This window comes from Monopterus albus, unplaced genomic scaffold, assembly GCF_001952655.1.
Source record: "Monopterus albus unplaced genomic scaffold, M_albus_1.0 scaffold2.1, whole genome shotgun sequence".
Taxonomy (NCBI): domain Eukaryota; kingdom Metazoa; phylum Chordata; class Actinopteri; order Synbranchiformes; family Synbranchidae; genus Monopterus; species Monopterus albus.
The window spans coordinates 3,034,050-3,055,823 of record NW_018127882.1 but is presented as its reverse complement, the minus strand read 5'-3'; the positions used below and the strand labels follow the sequence as shown (position 1 = coordinate 3,055,823).

The 21,774-nt window shown below is 40.0% G+C and overlaps 1 protein-coding gene across 1 annotated transcript in view; it reads left to right on the top strand.

Annotated features, from left to right (window-relative positions):
- The first annotated feature begins 19,905 nt into the window (after nt 1–19,905).
- Nucleotides 19,906–21,774, top strand: part of LOC109955263 (ecto-NOX disulfide-thiol exchanger 1-like) — an 11,350-nt gene continuing 9,481 nt past the window's right edge. The window contains exons 1-2 of the mRNA XM_020591254.1: nt 19,906–19,969; nt 20,851–21,014. Coding sequence (XP_020446910.1) covers nt 19,945–19,969; nt 20,851–21,014 — 189 coding nt within the window. The 5' untranslated portion in view covers nt 19,906–19,944. The remainder of the gene's footprint in view (nt 19,970–20,850; nt 21,015–21,774) is intronic.

Below are 21,774 nucleotides of genomic sequence, written 5' to 3'. Positions count from 1 at the left end.
AGTGCGCTGTCAAGTCCCAGATAGTGAGGTGCGTTGAGTTAATCTCAGTTGTCCCTCATCCACCATATCAGTTCCTCTTTTTTTCCACATCATTTTCAGTGCCACAGCATTTATTGGGCTTTTTAGTAGCCTTACTTTAAGTTAGGTTAAATTGCCCTTTGTGTTCTAATCTGTCAAAATGATGGATGACCTTCAGATTTTTCCATCATTATTTTAAAAAATTCCATCAATGATGGAAAATATTGGGTTAACATAACCTCCGGTACTTCACTGCTGGCACACTGGTGGTAGAAATAGAGAGTGATAGAGTAGGCTACATTAGAGCATAGCTCACCAAAACACAACAGAAACGTGTGGGGGGAAGTGTGGCTGTATCGCACATGATACCCTCCCCCTGCAACCCCTCACTCCCCGACCAGCGCAGCCACTTGCATTGAAATGGTAATCACCTGATTAGTCATATATATCATTCATTCTTTTTAAAGAAAAAGTAAAGATTTCAAGGTAAGATGGATTTGACCATCAAAGCCATCTTGTAAAATGACTGGTTGACATCCTTCTTATCAAATGCTAACTGAGGTGTAGTAAACCTGTTTCAGGATTTCTCTCCTCCTCCTGTACTCTCTCTCCCCTGAGCATACTGCCACCCGGTGAACGGGGAAGCTGATGGGTTAAAAAGCCAGTGAAGCTGTTATCGGAAACATTGACATAGCAACACCACAACAATATAAGTGTTATCAGGCCTTACCATGGCAACATACAGACAACCTTTAATAAGTCAGTCTGAGCACGAATGTGGTTGTTTTTTTTTTAGTGGAATGTTTTGAAGAATACAGTGGCTTCAGAAAATGCTCAGACCCCTTCACTTGTTTCACACTTTATTCTGTTGTACATTTAATTTGAAGTGAATAAAACTGCACTGTGTTGTATTAATTAGTAGAATGAAAGGAGATGGAAAATGGTCCTGTTGCTATATGGCAGGCATGCTCTTTCTCAGACCTATTTACAAACTGCCTGGCTGCACAGCCTCACTCATTACAATTAAGTTAACTGTGGCCAAGCTGTATGAAATCACACAATCATACTAATGTTAAACAGTTGTGTTTGCAGTATTGTGTGAAACGCAAACCTTTTTGCTTGGTGTTGTGTGAGTGGGAGAGCAAAATCACTTAGCCCAGTGTGTCACACATACACAAACAAATATTAACTTTGGTTGCATTCACACAGACACACACTCACTGTGAGCACTAGTAAAGCAGACTTGGAAAGGACTTTTTGATGTGTAAAATCCCAGTGTTATTCAGTGCAGATTTGTATTGCCACAGATACACTTTGTGTCAAGGAAGAGGAGGACGGGCTACTGCTCCGTAATTTACAGGTCTGCCAGCGAGAGCTCAAACAGCAAGATTTGTAAGAGTATTTAGAGCTATGAAATGTACTCCAGATGGGGAGAATGAGCCAGCAGTGGATGTATGATGGTGTTCCTGTTGACTTTACTGCAGGGTTTTTTCTATGGGGATCTGAATATATTTGCTTTTCTATGCAAGACTTGAGACTTGGCAGAGAACCATGAGTCTGAGGTTTTGTGTGGCAACTTGTGTGTGTTTGTAACAGCACTATATATTGGACAGTTCAGATTTCAGATGCCTCAGAAATAATGTCTGGGTTTGAGGTAATGTTATATGTACACTATGGCTTTGTGCATTGTGTGCTAAGCCGAGAATTACACTGCAAATTGTAAACAGCCAACTTAAGAGTACAAAAAAGTTTGTGAGTGTGAGGAATAACACACATTCATCAAGCTTCTTACTTCCACTTATGAATGAAAAATCAAAAACTAACTTTTCCTGTCTTTTTTTATTTCATGCATGCAACATTATATTTGCATTCATTTCTCCAACTGCGTTGTTGTGGAGTACTTAGCATGTTTCGCCTCAATGGGAGGGAGCCACTGTGTAGCAGCCATGTCCCTGGCCAGGAGTAAATAAGGAGCACAGCTATAGTTAGCTAAAGAAAGCACTATGTGTCTCATTTTTACACAAAAACTATTTGATTCTTAATAACATATTATTTATTATTTCAAAAAACTATGGCATAATTTAGTTTTAACATATTTTTCAAATGTGCCACCCCTATCTGAGTTGGTGCCACAGCCTGTCCACCCTGTCTAAAATGTTCTTGACCTGCCTCCGAGACGCCAGCAGCCTCCTCTAATACGATGCACCTGGATATAACCTGAAAGGTGATTAAAATGTCTGAAAGGAACTCGCACTAGATTACAGTATTAATATTCCATGGTTACTTTGGCACCTAGATAGTCAGATGACACTGGTCACATAGATTAGCAGGTAAATCTACCTTAAACAATGAAAGTGAGGGGGACAAAAATGTATTAATGAATTAAAAAGTCATTCAAACGGCAGAGGAATGCACTATTTGAGCTTTGCAGTGTGACAGAGTGCAGGCAAAACTGTGAAAGTGCCCATTTCTCTAAAAATCAAATGAGCAGAGTGCGTTCTAATGTGGCCCTGGGTTACAATGGCTGACTCAGCTGTGATGAGACATTAATGAAAATGTTTGATAATTTGGGTTGGCAAGGGAGGAAAGGGAGGGAATGGGAATAGGGATGGAGAGAAGGGGAAGGAAGAGGCAAAGGTAGGGAAGCACCAGCTGCTTTCCAGATGATCCATGAAGGGAGACGCAGCTGTCTTCTTCACCCAACTTGCCTCCCTCTCCTTCTCAAGGAGGAGGAGAGTCACCTTTCAGAAACTGCTACAGCAAAATGACTTTAATGATGATGTATTACCACAACGAAAGCCTAATCCATTGTTGCCACACACATCAAGTTCCCTCTTAATGTGTGGGCAAGAGTGTTTCCCTGCTTCTCCATCATGCTGGACAACTCCCCTCTCTGTTGGCAAATGTTCAGGATCATCTTGAAAGCAGAGCTGGCAGAGGCTGTTCTGAGTGTGAGAGCAATAAATACCACAAATAAAACTCACTAGGAGAACTACAAAAGCAAAGGACAGCAACTTTCACATGCCTTTATCATTAATATGGAGTCAGACATTTATATTTATGCAGTGTTTGTGAACACTGGAATAATAAGCATATGCTAGATATTACAAATAAGGGGAAAAATCCACCAACAAGAGAGAGAAATCTAATAACAGATGGAGAGTAAAATGAAGGAGCACAGCCTTGTGCTGCTGGAAATTAAATGTAAAACTGGTAAGAATGAATGTTTTTAATGCAAAATTCTTAACAATATGTGCTCTCTGAGGTTGTAATGATATTGGAAAATAATGAACAGATGGGCACACGTCTGAGACTTTTCGTCTGTGACATAAATAAGAAGTAGTTTCTAGTCAACTTGTAGGACTAAGGCCTGTGACGCATCAAGCCGGGAGTCGACCATCAGCCACTGTCGGGACGTTGGTGAGTGTCTGTCACCCTCATGTTCACAGTGTGTCCCACACCGTTGGTACTAGATGGACTATGTCAGTGGTTTTTCAGCTGATTCGGCATGTTGAATTGGTATCAGAGCTTATCGGCAAGAGACGCCACTCTGTCTGTTCAGTTTAGCGAATCAGTGCCCCTTGAACCTGTCCCTGTAGTATCCATGATTTCACCCATTTAGTGCAGTGTATCCTCCTTTCTTCTTCCACAACCAAATAGCAAAGGGCAGATAATGGCAGTGCATGTGCAACTTCTTATCAGACATATTCCCGATTAGAATGAGATTCCCGCAGTCTAGCTCTTTGTTTCCTTTTCTGAATGGCAAATACAGATACTGCCACCTGCTGGCAGGGGGAGTTATTTATCTCATGCAGGCACAGAACGTAGGTGCTAGTTGGCTGTAGTCTCTGCTGTGTGTTCAAATCTCACTTTTTTTGAACTGACTGTCCCACACAAAGGCGGAGTGAGGCGAGGCAACAGTCAGCCTACGTCTCTGCTCTTTCATGCCAGCTTGGTGTGTCTCTGCTTTACGCCACTGTTCTGTGGATGTTTGTGTTTGTAGGTTGCCGGTAGACTTATGCTACAAACTGCCCAGGACATGGTCAGATGACAAAACCTTTGTGACGCATACCTTCATAGATCTTCATGGCTATTCACTTTCAATTAATTTGAGCTTGCACCTGGAGCCCACATTTCTTAAAGAACACTTGCTTCTCTGCTGCTACTGGTACTCGTGTCCTGTGGGAATTATTGATTCATTGGACTAAAGTATAAAGTTAATACAGTGCAGTAATGACAGTAATGAGACCTTGTGAGTTTGAGAATTGAGCTTTTAGTATATTCAGTCTCTTATTATTCAGATGTAATGATTTTCCTTTCAAAAATATGGCTCAGAATAAATGAAACACTCCTTGTGACACATTGCAAATGAATGTAGATTAGTTAAAAGGATATTTATGAAAGCAATTTGAGAGACTAATTTCTCACAGGCAGAGCTGTCAAAATACAGTTCCTGACTGACAGACAATGCCTCTAATTCCTCTCAAGTAAAAGCTGCAAAAAAGTCTCATTAAAGGGAATTCGGCACTTTTTAGTCAGGTGTACCAATGAAAGCCCAGCTCAGTCGTGATGCAAAGCCTGCTGTCAGCTTGAAACTGCCTATAAAACACATTCAGCAGTTTTTATAACTTCAAATTGAATCACTACAATAAAAAACTTTTATTTTTAATTACAAACAAACATTACACCATGTTAATAGATGGGGGAACTGTATGTTTATTTCAAAAATATGAGCTCGTTATGTTTGCTTTTTGTTGTGCACTAAAGTCTGTGATTTTATACATGTAATTTCTTATATTGTTGATGGTATTGTGTCACTGAGCTGTACAGTAACTGTGCATTTTGTGTTTAGTAGTCACACTCTTGACCAGAAGGAGTCAGCTCATGCCTCAGCTTGGGTTGTGAACTGTATCTTAAGAAATATATAGGTAAATACTGTATGAAGCTCCTAGTTTGTGCATGAAGACTAGAAACAGGGGAAATAGTTAGCCTTGTGTCACAAAAGTGACAAAATCCACCTTCAGGCACCTCCAAAGCTCACCAATTAACATGCTATTCTTTGATAGTTTAAAACCCAAATGTAGAAGTGACAATATCTAGGTTTACATTGTGTTATTGTAGAAGTGACAATATCATTGTGTTATTGAGGGACTATTTCAAAAAAGACTGAGAGCAGGATGAAGCCTGGTTCTATCCAAAGGTAACAGAATCTGCATGCCAAAACCTCCTAAAGCTCACTGCAGGACTGTTTCTTTCCCAGCTGCATTGAATTATCACCTTGTAGTGATGTTTAGAGGTGACTGTGTTATCCTTGGACAGAACTGGGCCAGCTGTTTCCCCCTGCTTTCAGTTGTTATGCTAAGCTAAGACAACCAGCTGCTGGCCATAACTTCATACAGACATGTAGTGGTGCAAGAAAGTGAATAAACATATTTCCAAAAATGTTTTGGACACCTACATTAAAATGTGCACGCACTATTTTGTAGCTAATCAGCTACAGTAGGAGGGTAAGCAGGGAAACTCCTTAAAGCGGTTACTACATACACTGTAAACAACTCCAGCTGGACTTTGTACAGTCAGGGCTTTGTACCGCCCTCATGGGCCCCACACAGGTATGAAAACAGTCACACAGTCATCCTCCAGACATTTTTGCATTTTAAAACCTTTAGTTAAGCAGGAAAATGAACTAACAGATCATCCTTAATTATGACTGCCTAGGGGAGTAAATGCAGAGGAGGGGAAGCTCCAGACGTTCAAACATTAATGCATCAATAGCTGCCCGGCGCTGTGAGTACAACTGCTTCAGTGCTGATGCTCGCTGACTTGCTCAAGGGCACACTGAGGGCAGCAGATGGGGGAGGAAGCACTGTTACTCATCTGTCCTCCTACACACATTTTTTCTGGCCAGTCTGTGAATTCAAGCCAACAACTAAAAGAGGTTCTGTAACTTTAAGGCAGTGGTTTATCCTTCCTTTAAACACATAGGCAGGTTTGCCTTTCTTACAGTATATCTTCTAATGACAAAAAATGTCAAAAAGAAACAGTTCCTCCACTAAAAGCCTGACAAATGTTTCTAACACATTGGAGTGTCCACATAAATCTCATAAATTTAAAGGGTTTTTTATGGGATGTGGGACAAAAAGTCCCATATCAATATATTCACTGCACAGCACAATGCATTTTTGTGTGGCACCTTATGACCTGTTTGACAGCATGGCAAGTTATCTGCGGTACCTGGCATGAGGTGCAGTCCAGTCATGCTTGTTGGAGCCATCCCCAGGTTGCTCATGGCTGTTGCCCAGGAATTGGGGTCTGACATGGGCATCATCATTGAGTCCATTGTCATGTTATGGTTCCCATCTGGAGAGAGGCACACAAGAGGAATGAGAAAATGTGAACTGAAATTCCCTCTTGGGATTGTTCTAAAAATGTGCATTAATTTGGATGAGCAAAAAAAAGGTCTCAGGTCAAAAGTAGAATTACATTTCTCTAGCTTCCTTTTCACAGTCTTTGTACCTTATTGACCCTCGTTTTAATTCTGCCTTATGTCACAGGAGAATGGAGTGGTGAAGCCGCTGTGACCCTGCTGTCACTCTGAATCTAGAGTGACTTTTACAATACTGTCTATTAGAATATAGTCCTCTCTATGCTTTTGTTTGCTTCCATTCAGAGGTTCAACAGCCTGGCCTCTTGGCACTTCCCATCTCAATGACCTCTGACCTATCCTCAGAAGGCTACAGCTGCTCTGCTCGTCATGCACTTTCCATGCTCCATTGTGTGCATTTGTCAGTTTGGTAGTATAATCTCTGGTGTGGTTTAGTTTTGGTTTCCATTATAGCCAATTTCGTGCACTGTTATGTAAAGCCAGCTTATACAGTATGTTTCTATATCACAAATACTATATATTAGAAAATTATCAATTTCATGTCAACCCTTAATGAACTATTAAACATTCTGTATACAAAACTTTATTGAAATATTTACTTTTTCTTAGCAAAAATGAACAGAGGCACAGATGTGGGCTAAAGTGGCTATTGCTCTTGAAGTTTAAGCGAGTTTTATATTCCATCCAAAGTGCCTTTTGCATGGTCATATTCGTATGGAAAGCCCCTCTTCCCACATCCTTCTGGCATTAGATAAGAGGATTCTTTGTCCAAAAAATGTCTGTGAACATCCAAAACTGTCAATCATCACCCATTCACATCAATGCATGTTGTGACTGGCCAGGCGTGCAGACATGAGAACAAGCACTAGAAAATATTGCTTTTTAACTCTCATTTTTCAGCAATGATTTATGACAATTTTCATGTCAACAGTTTGGGAATGATATTGCATCTCCCTCCCTCCATGATGGCTGCTGTCCGAATTTGGCCCTTTTCACTTCGCCTTCAAGTATGTCAGACTGGATTAGGCACAAACACTTGATTTTTGATGTGATCGAATACATCTTCTAAATTTGTTCTGATAGATCACATATGTCTCCTTATGCTTACATTGCACCTTAATACTGACAATCATCACATTGTGACTGTGGCAGAGATGGCACCAGGGGTGGACAAATAGATTCTGGGGGTGGCTGGTGCCACACTTGGCCACCCCCTGGCTCTGCCTATGCCTGTCCTGCCTGAAAGGAATAACTGTAGACAGTATGCAGAGTAGTACTTCTGTTTCCTTCTTATGTTGCTTAGAGTAAAGCATTTTTATATACAGTTAATATTGAATAATGTTATTTATGATGGCAATAAAAATATGCTAGAATTAAGCATCAGTCATACTCTAGGTACAGTTCAGGTAATAAAGCCCACTACTCTGTGTAGTAAATATGCAGTTCCCTGTATTATCTACAGTGTGTTTGCCAGGTAATATATCTATCTAAAGTACATTTGCATACAGTTCTTATTTTTCTTTTTTTAAGATTACCATTATTATAGAAAGCATGATAAATTTCATCCTAATACACATTGTATATGTTCTTCCTGAGTGCATATCTATTTAGCGAATTAACAATATCAAGGACCTAAAATATGCTCTTTTTTAACATCTACAGTTCAAAACATTTGGACAGAACCATCACATTTTGTGCTATTAATGGATCCATATCTTAGTTTGAAACAAAATGCTTATATAATCTCTATACTAATCAGGAAATCGGTGTGGTGCTTTTGCCTTGGTGGAGCTCACTATCATCCATCTGCAGACAGATGAGCTCACACTTTGGCAGAAAGGATGAAATGATTCTGTTTGAAGTGCTTCTACCAGATCATTTTCTTTCACTCCACTCCTACCATCTTTGTCTGCATCTCCCTTGAACCATTTATGAAGAGGAAATGCAGGTCAATCAAAGCTGACTGCTGAGTGCCGTCTAGTTATGACCGTGCATCCACACTCCCTGTCTGCCTGCACTTTAACAGGCGGCTGAAAGAAGGCCCCCTGGCAGTAAACCTGACCTTTGCTGAATTCCATCCATAATCCATAGGTTCAGTAGACCTTGGCGAGAAACACAGGGTCTTGTTTCCAGTCTGAACCTTGTGACCTTTTTGAAGCAGTCCGAACATACTCAAAACACAGCAGACAGCGTAACTTTGAACCAGATAATAGTGCGCACACACACACACAGGGTAACAACATAGCATCTTTGTTTGGTCAAGATAGTATATTAGTATTGATATGGTACAGTACATTTAGTTAAAAAGGCAGCTGTCTCAATGTTTTTTAATCCATGCTAGCATCAAGGCTGTGAGAGTGACAATGTTGGTCTGTTTGTCATTCCCATCAGCCTCAGTTGTATCTTGTGTTTAGTGCTAATTAGTAAATGTTCCATGCTAACGCACTAAACTGAAGTGGTGCTGATGCCAAACCTTTACACCTGCTCAACATCACAGAGCTACTAATGTACCATAGCTGTTGACTCTTACAGTGCCAAATTGTAAAACGGGGCACAATTTTATTCAACGATAAAATGTGACTGCACTTGAATTTGCCTGGGGGTGGGGGGCCACGTTGTGACACTGGGACGCACCTGTGGAAGTTAAAATGTTTCTACCTGAGTGAAAAATGTGATGGGAGGAAACAGGAAAACTACTGGTGAGAAAGAAACAGAAACAAACTTCTGATTGTTCAGAGGCTGACACCATCCAACAGACATCTGCACAGTCAATAATGGTATACACACCATAGACAGTTTTTGCCTTTCAATGGTGATAATTTTAAGGATATTATAAAACTATACAGAAACAGTTTGCCTACTACTGCACCAAACAAATATTTTGTCTATTTTTGTTTTCATTTTATCTCATTTTAACAGTCTTATCTTTATTTTTTCCTTAACTGATTTTAGTCTGGTTATAATGCATTTTTTATGATGTTGATGTTTCTCTTTGCCTGTGTGAAGCACTTTGTATTGCCTCTGAAATATGAAATGTGCTATAAAAATTAAACTGCTTTGCCTAACTTTGATGAAACTCAGTTGACAATGGCATGATGGACAGACAAAAATACAGACTGATCTCAAGCCAGCCTCTTTCTGCCACAATGAAAAGAAAGCAGTTTGACATATAAGTGACAGATAACATAGAATTAAGGCAAACTGAGGCATGTTTAGTGTTGTCAGGGAACTCTCCATTCAGTCTGCGCACTTGAGTAACACCTTATTAATAACAATAATCCTCTATTTATATAGCAAATATCTAAAAGCAGAAGTGACAAAGTGCATCTTCTCTGTTGGTGAAGCTCATTGGACAGTGCAGACTAAATCATGGATGAAGACTGAAATGCAGTTCAATAATTTATACATTAAAGAAAAACTGACATTTTGGGAAATACAGTTGTCTGTTTCTTAGAAGCATTTGGATGAGATGATCTGTGTAAATTCCATCTTTATTTATTCAGTTTAGAGATAGAACTGGCTTAAAACCAGAGAAGCAGTCACATGTACAGTCTGTATTTTTTTATGTGGAGAAATGGAAAATGAGATATTGTGGTATAATGAGCAGGTATTGTATTTCACCCACTGGTTGTGCATAGCATCTCAAAAGTCCTTTCAGTGTTGCTGGGTTTAAAGGCTGTGCGGAGCTATTTTACACCCACACAAATGTTAATTATTGGTCCTGATTAAAGCTGTGGCAGGACTGTGTGGGCGTGCACAGATTTTCATTAACTGACCTATACCTTGCTCTCCAGTTAGCGTTGTTGCGTCTGCCAGGGCAGGACAAATCAGGTGACCCCACGTTCCCACCTTTGACATGAACAGAGGCCTGTTTAATGGAACAAGCATCAGGCCTTTAAACATGTTAGTAACTGTCTCTGATGTACTTACAATAGAGAATTTCACATATGAATCTTTGTGGACTTACTTGAAATGAAGGTCATGTGCTGCGATAATCAGTGGTGAAGATTAAATCCCTTTTGACATGAGTATGAAAGTGCACATCATGCATTGCTTCTCTTCTTCACAGCAGCTGTTTATTAAATGATGGAGCACAATACCTCTGCCAGTGTTAGTGTTATCACTGTATGATACACTCATATTTGAGTTTAGGTCCAGTTATTCTCAGCATAAATTACTTTTTCAAAATTAAGCACAGCAGGTTCAGGTAGGTTTTAAAAGCTAGTTATTTCATCTTGCGCGCTTCCTCATGTGCTAAAATACAAGAGGCTCGGCTTGTCCCGGACCATGTCATGGCCAAACATCCAGTGATGAAGCAGATATCATTTAGATCCAAAATGACTGCTACCAAGCTGTAAAACAATAGTATTTATTTAATAATTGAATTTAATTTGAATGAATTAACAACTGGTGGAAAGAGAAGAAAGCCCTGGTGAGTCTTTGCCTCTAGTTTAGAGTCAAAATAGTGAAGCTTTTTGTTGGTCATCGCACAGATAGTTAGGAACACATACAACATAACATATGACTGACTGAGTGAGTGTGTGTGTGAGTGTGTGCATCTCACATTGTGGGGGACTTGACCTTCCTCTTGGGGACCAGGTACTGGTCCCCATAATGTAAGTCATTTAATTTAGGGTGACGACTTAATTTAAAGTTAGGCAGGGTTAGGTTAGGTTAAGGCTAAGATACGTCTCCAGGAAACTAATGTAAATTCATGTAAAATGTGTATGTTTGTGTTTTTTGTCAAAATACATAGAGTATCATCACTTGAATGTAGAGATTATGTGAGACAGATGAACTCCTTCTGGCTTGTCAGCACAGCTTGATGTTATTGAAGCCAAGCAGGTAGCTTGAGTTGTGTTGACCATAATGATGAGACATTTATTGATCTCTGTATGATAGATATCTTTATGGTCAGAGTTGGTAAATGGAGATTGTGTATGTTGTTTCACTGTTTTTATTGGGATATTGAAGGAGGATGTTGTATGACTAAGTCATATACCCACAGTGTGATGCTAGCAAAATACCACGGAAGAGCCAGAAAAATGGTTCTCCCTCCATCTCCCCTCTCTGTCAAATATTATTACGTCTGCCTCTCTGTTTTGGTGTCTCTCCCTCTCTCTCGTTCTCTCTCTCTAACCTCACAGCCTTACAAGCTACCACTTATTATCACAGACACACAGACACTCTCATCTCTAAACCTGGCAGGATTTATTCACTCTGGCAGACATGTCTAAGGCACTTTATCTCAGGGATATCATTTAGCTTTTTTCAAGAGTTTTCAAGAGACTTTAGAACTCATAATCAAATCAAATCAAATTTTATTTGTATAGCGTCAAATCACAACAAAAGTCATCTCAGGACACTTTACAAAGTAAGGTCTAGACCTTACTGTTATCAATATTATTACATAGGGAAAACCCAACAAATCCCCCTTGAGCAAGCACTTGGCGACAGTGGGGAGGAAAAACTCCCTTTAACGGAAGAAACCTCCGACAGACCCCGGCTCTTGGTGGGCGGCCTTCTGCCTCGACGGGTTGGGGTGAGTGGATAGAGGAGAGACAAAAGAAGAAAAGCAACACGACACAACAATCAAACACTGATCAGGTCGATGTGGCTGGGGACTGCTCATCAGAGACATAGAGCTCCAGGGCCAGGGCAACCTGCAGAAAGGTACAGGGAGAGAGAGAGGACACACTACGGGAGAGGAGACACAAAGTTAGTAATGTGTAATGCTGGCATATAGAAGCATAGGGAGAGAGAGGAGGGGAGAGGAGAGGAGAGGAGAGGAGAGCAGGAGGGGAGGGGAAAGAAACTCAGAGCATCATGGGGCCCCCCAGCAGCCTAGGCCTATAGCAGCATAACTAAGGGAGGGCTCAGGGTCACCTGATCCAGCCCTAACTATAAGCTTTATCAAAAAGGAACGTCTCAAGTCTAGTCTTAAAGGTAGAGAGGGTGTCCGCCTCCCGAACTGAGACTGGGAGTTGGTTCCATAGGAGAGGAGCTTGATAGCTAAAGGCTCTGCCTCCCATTCTGCTTCTGTGGACTCTAGGAACCACAAGTAAACCTGCACTCTGAGAGCGAAGTGCTCTGTTAGGATGATAAGGCTCTACGAGGTCTTTAAGATATGATGGAGCCTTGTCATTAAGGGCTTTGTATGTTAGGAGAAGGATTTTAAATTCTATTCTGAATTTTACAGGGAGCCAGTGGAGAGAAGCTAATATGGGAGAGATATGATCTCTCTTGCTCGTTCCTGTCAGTCCTCTGGCTGCAGCATTTTGGATTAACTGGAGGCTTTTTAGGGAATTATTGGGATATACTTATAGTAAAGAGTTACAGTAGTCCAGCCTGGAAGTGACAAATGCATTGACCAGTTTTTCATCATCACTTTGAGACAGGATGCTCCTGATTTTTGCAATATTGCGCAGGTGAAAGAAAGTAGATCTAGAGACTTGGTTTATGTGTGATTTAAAGGACATATTCTGATCAAAGATGACTCACAGGTTCCTCACAGTAGTACTGGAGGCAAGAGCTATGTCATCTAAAGTAACTATATGATTAGACAGCAGATTTCTAAGGTTTTCAGGCCCAAGCACAATAACTTCGGTTTTGTCAGAGTTTAGAAGTAAGAAGTAACTCACATTCTCTAAAGAAAGATGAAGGCAGTTTTTTTTAAACTGTCTTGGTACTGATTACACCCCTGCATACCTCTGTCCTTTGTTCAACCTCACCAGCTATTTATTGTCTTAACAGGCAAAAGTGTTATGGCCAGGACAGACATATACATTTTTAAGTAATGTGTAAAAGTTTTATTCCTTGATCATTGATACTGACTAATATTTAGTGTTTGTTTCAAAAGACCAAGCCACACCTATACTTCACTGATGCTGAAATTCTTCAATGAAATGTTTTTAGTCGTCTTTGGCCCTCCTCGTTTCATATCTATACAAAAACATGAGGAATATTCATTGGTTTTATCCCCTGATAGTTTTTGAGACATTCAAACCAAAAGGGTCAACTTGATGGCAGTAGAGGTAAAGTCAGCAGATCACACATCAGTCATTGAGATTTACAGTAACTTCCTGGGACAGTAAATATCCGTGAGATTTCATGACAATCCATCCAATAGTCGTAGAGGTATTTCAGTCCTTCACATGAATTACAGTACAATGTCCCTCATGCAAGACAAAAGGTTCAGTATTACGAATGAAAGAGCAACATTATGTTCCCATAGGAATTACAGTACATTAATTAATGTAACAAACAAACCGTGAATTTAAATAAAAAGATTAAAATATGTAACGCTTAGCCCTGCAGAAATTTACAGTTACCTTGAATGTTATAGCTGATAGCAACACAATATAAGGACTGCTGAAACTGACTGCTGAGTAGCTGTACAGTTGTATGCACAATGAAGCCTACTTGCCTGACTAAAGGCATTTTAAAAGTAGTTTACAGATGTTTGTCAATATATACCTGTGCAATCTCTGCTGTCTAATATCTTCAGCACTCAGTGCTGCAGTTGTATGCTCTCAGTCCAGCTGTTATCACAGCTGTATCTGAATTGGCTATGGCCCCTAAACTCGCTCATGGTCTCTTCTGGGACACGACCTTAGCAATGTTGGTGCAATTTTGAATGAGGTTTTCTTACTTGTGGAACACAACCTGTATGTTCTGGTTTCACTGCAGCGCTCATGGCCAGAGTGGATTAAGAGGGAGGATGATGACATCTCAATTGACTCTATAAGAAACTTTTTTTTGCACTAATGGCAGATCATGGGAAAGTCAAATAGTTCCAAACATTAGAAGCAGCATCACAGAGTTACACTAACTTGACTTTTATCTTCTAAAGTAATTGAAATCAGTAGCAATAATTATACTTGTGACATAAGTTCTACAACCTTTTTGACTGTCTCTCTCAAATATTGGGTCACTTTAATCATTCAGTACCTAGCTAACCTGTTAAATTAGCGGAGCTATTTATGAAAACAGAACACAGAATTGCTTTGCAAGGCTGTTCAAGTCAAAAGTAGTACGTTTCTGATAAATCCTGATATAAAATCACTGGCATGGAACTATATGGAGCTACGAGTCATGTGACCCGCTACCGTTTTTGACCCCTTGCTGTCACAGCTCTTCTATCTTAAGGGCTCTGATCATGGCCTGAGGACTAAGAACTATTGATTCTGAGGAGTGGATTAACTGAACAAGTGTGACACAGGTGTTTGTTTCCAGCACTTAATTAATGCAGCAGTACTGAACTCTAGGTAAAAAAAAAAGAGAACAATGCAAATTTAATTTCAATTGTGTTTGATATTTGCATGAATTTACATATACTGTAGCTGTGCAAATCAGTTGATGATATGAGGAGTAAAAAGAGGAAAATGTAACGGTGAAGCTGGTATCCTGCAAGTCTGAGTGACAGCTGCATGTGAACAATAAAAGACTAGAGGCCATACGCAGGGGGTGTTGTGTGGAAAAGTGGAACTTGGTACCCAGGGCCTCAACATGGAGAGAACCTTCAGAAAGCCTGGAATTAAAAGTAGATATTTATCTTCCAGTTTTAAATTTATTAGCATTATATATTTAGAATTAATGGCTGTTACTGGTGGCTGAATAAATGCTTTGACAGACTAATTGTTTTTTCTAAAACTCATGGGTTTTTCCTCCTCTGGAAGGTGCATATGGTTGAGTCCATTCCTGCCATAGCTCAGATGTAAACTAATACTGAGGAGTTGAGGTGAAGCAGTCATTAAAGTCAATTAAAAATGTAAAATACTCCAAGCACACAATAGTAAGAGAAAGCATAAAATATAGATAGTAATATAGCAATTCTTTTGCCATGTAGGGGCACAGAAAATAAGGCAGAAATTATGTTCTGTAATGTTTTCATCTGCTATAAGCACTTGGGTGATGTGGGTCTTAGCCTGTGATGCCCTTTACAATTATTAACTTGTTATTATTACGTTACTTAAAATGCAACTGCTGGATCCTGAGCTGTGCCAGTGTGGGTTTCTATCGGCATCAGAATGTTAAAAGCAAACAAACTGCTGGTGGCAAAACAAGAATATTAAACTGTCAACTAATTAGCGACCACTTACTGTGGATGCACTTTTTTTTTATTTATTAAGAAAGAGAGAGTTTGTTCTACAGTATGGATGTTGCCAGCTTCAGACCTAATCCCAATTTGATTTAATGCCTCGTAACGCTTATTTTCTTGGTGTGTTGTTGTCTTATACGGTTCATTATAGGTATTACTGTTGTAATTAGTCATGCGCTATCAGTAATAGGCCACTTTTCCAGCCTTGTCCAGTCTTTTAAATTGTCCTTAAAATAATAACACAAGTCATTTAAAGAAGGCCTTGACATGTTTTTAATGTGACTTTATGAAGGTTTATATAAGTAGTAGATGCTCTTTTTTTTATTGAGCAGTGCTGTTCAGAATATTCTTGTTAACTTCTGGAGCAAGCACTGTCCCTTTACACAAAACAGGACCATATTGATTCCAGTCAGAAAAGTGAGTGCTCACTCGCCCTGCCCCACTGGGAGGTCAAAGGACTGTCAGCTGGAGGGGGTTTAGTGTTTTTATCTGGTGCTGCAGTTGTACGGCTGTAACCACTAGCCACCTTTTAGTAAGTAATGGTCAGTGTAGCTTCACATTGGTATTCACTGCAAAATGGCAATGCTGTTAACTTACAACACCCCGGGACAATGAGGGCAGTAATGATAGACTCCTCTCAGAGAAATAGATGCTCCAGTTACAAGCAATAAAGGCACTGATTGACTGGTTTGGACTCTGATTAGAAGTGTTATTGGATAGAGGCCACAAGGCAGCTGCTGACGAGACTTTGAATTTACTCTCATTCTTGCTGTTTTCCAGACAAACACACACATATGTGCGCTGCCTTCACACAGAGCATTTTTACAAAGGGAGGAATTCAGCTGTCAGTGTTTTTTGAATGAACAAAATGGCTCACAGGAGGAGGAGAGTCTCCCACTGTTATTTCTGCTGAGTTCACTTGACACATGTTAGTTATACATACACATTCACAAAAAAAAAAGTTCTCCTACTATGGGATCTGATCTACTGTAGTGACAGATTATTGATTTAGCCAGGGTTAATATCCTATATGGTAAGGTTGAGGTGAAATGAATGCCGTAAAAATTAATGATGTGAATTGCAATTCATAAAGGTTTCACAGGTAGAATCGTATCAGAACAAATGTAATATACTTATTTCTGTCACAGTACAGAAAATGAAATGAAGAATTCTTTATGTTTAATAAAAATTGATGGATTTCTGAGAGATAGCTGGTGTAGATTAGGAGGGAAATGACAATACAGATGGGGGACAGTTGGCAGGGAGTGTAAAAGGCCAAGTTCCAGGAGGCTCGGGGCTGTTTGTTCATCAGAAAATATTACCCATATTATCCAGCATGCCTCACAGCAGCAGTCTCTGTCCCTCCGACCACCACCCATCGCTGACTCTGCTGAGAGGGAACATTTACTGTGGAAATCACAGTTTGAGGAAGCATAAAGAGGAGGCGAGGTTGTGCCATTGCAGAAAGGGTGTACACCAGTGACAGTCAGGAGCCTGTTATAGTCAAATGTATTTAAATTTTTCAAATCTGTTTCTTCTGCACAGGCAGGCTGAAAGGAAGCATAAAAAATACAGCACCAAGCTGAGGGTGTGCTCTATGTGTAAATGCTGTAGGGCAGTGCTATATACCGTAATGAAGAAGCTCACAGAGAAATGGATTTTTTTTAAAACCGCTGGAGTCAAATAGCAAGAGAAAAAGATATCAGCGATATACAGACAGACTCGCGGCCTTGTGTGGGTGGACGGGGAAGGAGAATGTCTCTCTTGAGGTTTTTGTTTAAGGGCACTATTCATGATCTCTGGGTCTCTGTGGAGTTCTTCACTACGGAACTTTTTTGCACTGACACCACTCAAACGCTAGGTCACTGCACTGTTAGTGATGAAACATAAAACATGGCTTCCGGACCTGAACGCCATTGTTACCATAGTGATGAGAGAGCTGGAGCGGCTGAACATCCCCTGGAAAAAGAGACTGTACATCCAATGCTTTCACCATCACATTGTTTAATGGTTTTAAATTGAATTTGGGTGAAATTTTAATCATAATATTGAACAGAATCTTTGTTTTTTTGCTGTTGTTTTGTATTATCAAACTGACTCATTCATGATCTCTTGTATTATTACATTATTGTTTTTGGATTAAATACGTAATTTTAGAAAATGTGCTACAACTATTTAATACAAACACAGGCTTCATTTGAGATGAGTTTGCCATGTTGCTAAGTAGATTAGTTCTTACTCTTTATTCTGTGCAAACTTAATTCAATCAATTTAGAAGTTGTAACTACAGGAAGACAAATAAACAGCATTTTTTTGCTCATTTTTGTGCACATAAAAGGGTGTTATAGGATTACCATGGCAAGCAAATGGAGCAAAAGAGAGTAAAAAAAACAAAAAACCAATGTAACAATACAGACTGCAGGCGTAGAGAGAAGCACAAACAGCACACAGAGAAACAAAGCCTTGAGCGGTCAGATTGTGTCTGTTGAAGGTTCAGAGAGCTAGAAACAAGATGCTGGGATGTAACCCTGGAGATGACTTTTTGTCTGATCTCAGTGTTTTCCTGGTCAGGTAGAGCCTCATTAAATTCTTTGTACAAAAAGTAACAGAAGATCGGGAACAAAGAGGATCATATTTTGACAGACATAAAAACTACATTAATATTGATCACTGTATAAATAATCTACACACGGCATTTAGGTTAACAAGGGCATACATCTACAAAAAAGAGCTTGCTTGGTTTTATGCTGCTCATATCTCCAAAGTTTTCAGACAACTGTTCATATCCATTCAGGATGTGAGCCATATCCCCCACCAGTACGAACTGTCAGTGATGGTGAAAAGTCATGCGTGTACAGAGTAACAATAACGTCCATGTCCATTTTTTTACCCAGTCCTCTCCCACTTGGTTTGAGCACATTTCACTGTTACAGAAAGTGTCTTTCAGCTTTAACTGAATTGAGGCTGTTCTTTAGCTTTTCTTTTGCAGCTTTGTCTTCACTGCAGTGATCAGCAAATATTACTGAGTAACAGTATTGAATGAAACATAAGATGGACTTCTTGTCATGACACAGTAAGTGCTGCGTCTTCAAATGGATCTGAATTTTAACTCTCATTTTGGAGTCAAGCCATGCAACAGCAAAAGGATTTGGCTGTTTCTACTGATTATAAAACATGAAATAATGGTGTGAGAAGTGTTTTGGACACTTTCAGTGATAAGGTAGACTCGGGTAGTAGCATAGGCAGTGAGGAGGTTTTCTAAATCAGATGTGTTTTTCAGTGTGCTTCTTGAAATACACCACCTGAGCTATAAACATGTAGAACCCCAGTCTTGTCTCAAAAGTGACTTCTTTGCTCGCTAGCAAAGTTAGCTAAGCTGCTGATATTGATGAATTCGATGCTGTCATTGCTCCCTTTGTTGGTGTTGAGTGGCTTTGTCACGTCAACTGACAGAGCTGTCAGCAATCATGCTGACACACACTTTAGGGCATATCTTACATCTTGTGATCTGAATATCCTACCTGTACAAGGAAAGCACATTTTAAATGAATTCAAGGTGTAAATCCATGCCAAGCACATTGCAATCAGAACAGTTGGATCAGTCAGACCACATCTAGAGGTGACCTGGGACACCTGACATTAATAGTATACACAGAATTCAAATAAAAAGAGTATCATCAGGTGTAAATGTAAACCTCAGTCTTCCCAGTCCGGCTCCCCTCAGAGCTAACATTAAAAATGTTGATTTGGGTCATCAATACTGAATATTTTCTAACCATGCAGCAATTTTGTAGATTCTTGAATTTTCTTAACTTTATGGCAATCATTGTTTTCTGAAAATTGGTTTGAGAAACAACTTGTAGGACACTAAATTACAGTGCGGCCAGTATACAGTAAGTTCTGTAGTTACCTTACTGTTACATTATTCTACTGAAAGCACAGACTCAGAAGCCCACAACTAACTTATGGTACATCCTTGTACTGGCCAGTTTCTAAACAGGTGGCCCCAAACAAAATCAGTAACAATACCTGGAAAGGATACATTGCACTACAGTTTGGCTGTTCAGCAGCCAGCTTTTGGATTTCTGTCTCAACAAATAAAGATAAAAATACAATTAGGGACATGTGTGAATACATTTGTAATGGGAAACAGTTCATCCTGGGAATGCTGTTGTAATAATTAGATCAGACTTTATGGCTCTGTTTCTGTTTTGCTGCTTCACTTCTGAATCACATTTCTCTCCCTCTCTATGTTATTCATCTTCCTCTCCTCCCCCTCACCAGAAGAAGTCATTCATTGTTCTGGCAACCCTGCAGTGTTTTCATTATCACCTGCCTCCTCACCCTCTCTCTGTCACCTGGCTAAAGATGGATGTCGGGTCATCAAAAGTATACGGAGAAAGCCAAGTCAACCACCACAGTATCATAGCTCTTCATCTTTATGGCATTTAGTTCAGCAGTATCATGTGAGTGGTAGCATTTTTCCATCCCTCCCACTATAATAGCTCATCAAACTAGATTTTTCTCTCAGTGTTAACTCCTCTAGAAAACGGAAAACCTCATGCCAGTTCTCTTGAGTGTATATTGCATCAGTGCTTTGTTGTGCATTCATTTCAGTTTTGTCTCAGTCAAGCTTTTGTCATTCATAGGGATGGAGACTTGGCATGCATAGCATTGCATACACATACATCCACACAATGGCTTCCTTTCTCTGCTGCAGGTGCAAAGGAGACTCGTGGGAGAGGGCAGCATATTTCCATTTCAAAAAAAGATGGGAACATGTGTGAATATGTGTGTGTTTGTGTGTGCCCAGGTGCAGTCTAAATCAGTACCTGTGAATATAGCGTCTGTGTTTTCTAAAATGTCTTTTGTGTCTTACAGGTCATCAAACAAAGACTAAAAATGAGAGGGAGGATAGAAAGAGAGCAAAAGAGAGTGTGTGAGAGAGCTTACAAATGTGTGTGTAACAGAGATTTTAAGAAAGACAGACAGACATCTGGAGAGAGAGAATGAGAAAAGGACAAGACTAAGTAAAAATAGTTTAAATATTCATATTTTTGTTAGATGATTTATTCATGAGTAGCTGATATATTCAGTTATTTATAAACTGCTTGCGTGTCACTACTCTTGAAAGAAGTGTTGCTCTGTGTTCAGAGATGAAGTACACAATGTAAAATGGAACATGAAACAGCCAGCATGTGCTCAAATGATGCCACCCTAAAGGTTAGCTGTGGGTAGGAAATAGAAGCAAATTTTTTAATGTGTGTGTACTGTGTGTCACAGCTTTTCCACCACCTGCTGTGTTACTCGCTAAGTATTCTCATCCATGTTTCTCTCCCAACTCCAGATTTTGACCCCAGTCTCGGGCTGATGAATGGCATTGCTCCCATAAATCCCATGATGGTCTGGGCCTGGTGCTCCCTTCCCTCTCTCAGGGCGTTTCAGTTGTCAGAGAAATCACCCACTACTGGAGCTGTGCGCTGCTTCCTGCATATCCCAGCCAGTCTCAGAGTAAGTTATCACTGCTGTTGTAAGCATCGCAGAAACACTACAAGCGGGCCCACCTTCTGTGAGTCTGGTACATTTGATTTATCTGTGCTGTTGTGTATATTTTCTATGACTCATCTCTGTCCTCAATCTCACACTTGGTCTCTGGATAGAAACATATGTTCCATTCAGCCAGACAGATGTTAAAGGAGGTGATAGGATGTATTTATGCATGTGGCTGTGTATAATTGGAAGCGTGACCTCTGTGAGCACATAACACAGTGCTGCTGTCTCCAACATATTGGGCCACAGAGGTGACGGACTCTAGCATCCTCTCAGCTCAACCCACCCTTATCACTGTATCTTGTTTTAATTCTCCTCACCTGCTTTCGCTACTGCGCTATACATACTTCCTTTTTCTCTGTCATTAAATTGCATTTCCTCTCTTGCCACCTCGTGTTTAAGGGGTCAAATCCAGTTAATTACACGGCATATCTGAACCTTCTTGCTATTAGTCTCAGGTCAAAAGGTCTCTGTCAGGTGCTGTCTCTTACATATATTTAGTGACAAGGAAAAGTATATGACCTCTTTAAAATTATCTGGCGTTCTGCAGTAATTGGTCTTGAAATATGATTTGATCTTCATCTAAGTCAAAGGTACAGACAAACACATTGTGCTAACACAAACAATTATAGTCTGTAGTGTCCTAATTGAACTCACCCATTTATCACTCACAGTCATGGTGGAAAAAGTGAGTGAACCCTTGAATTTAAGAACCTGCTGA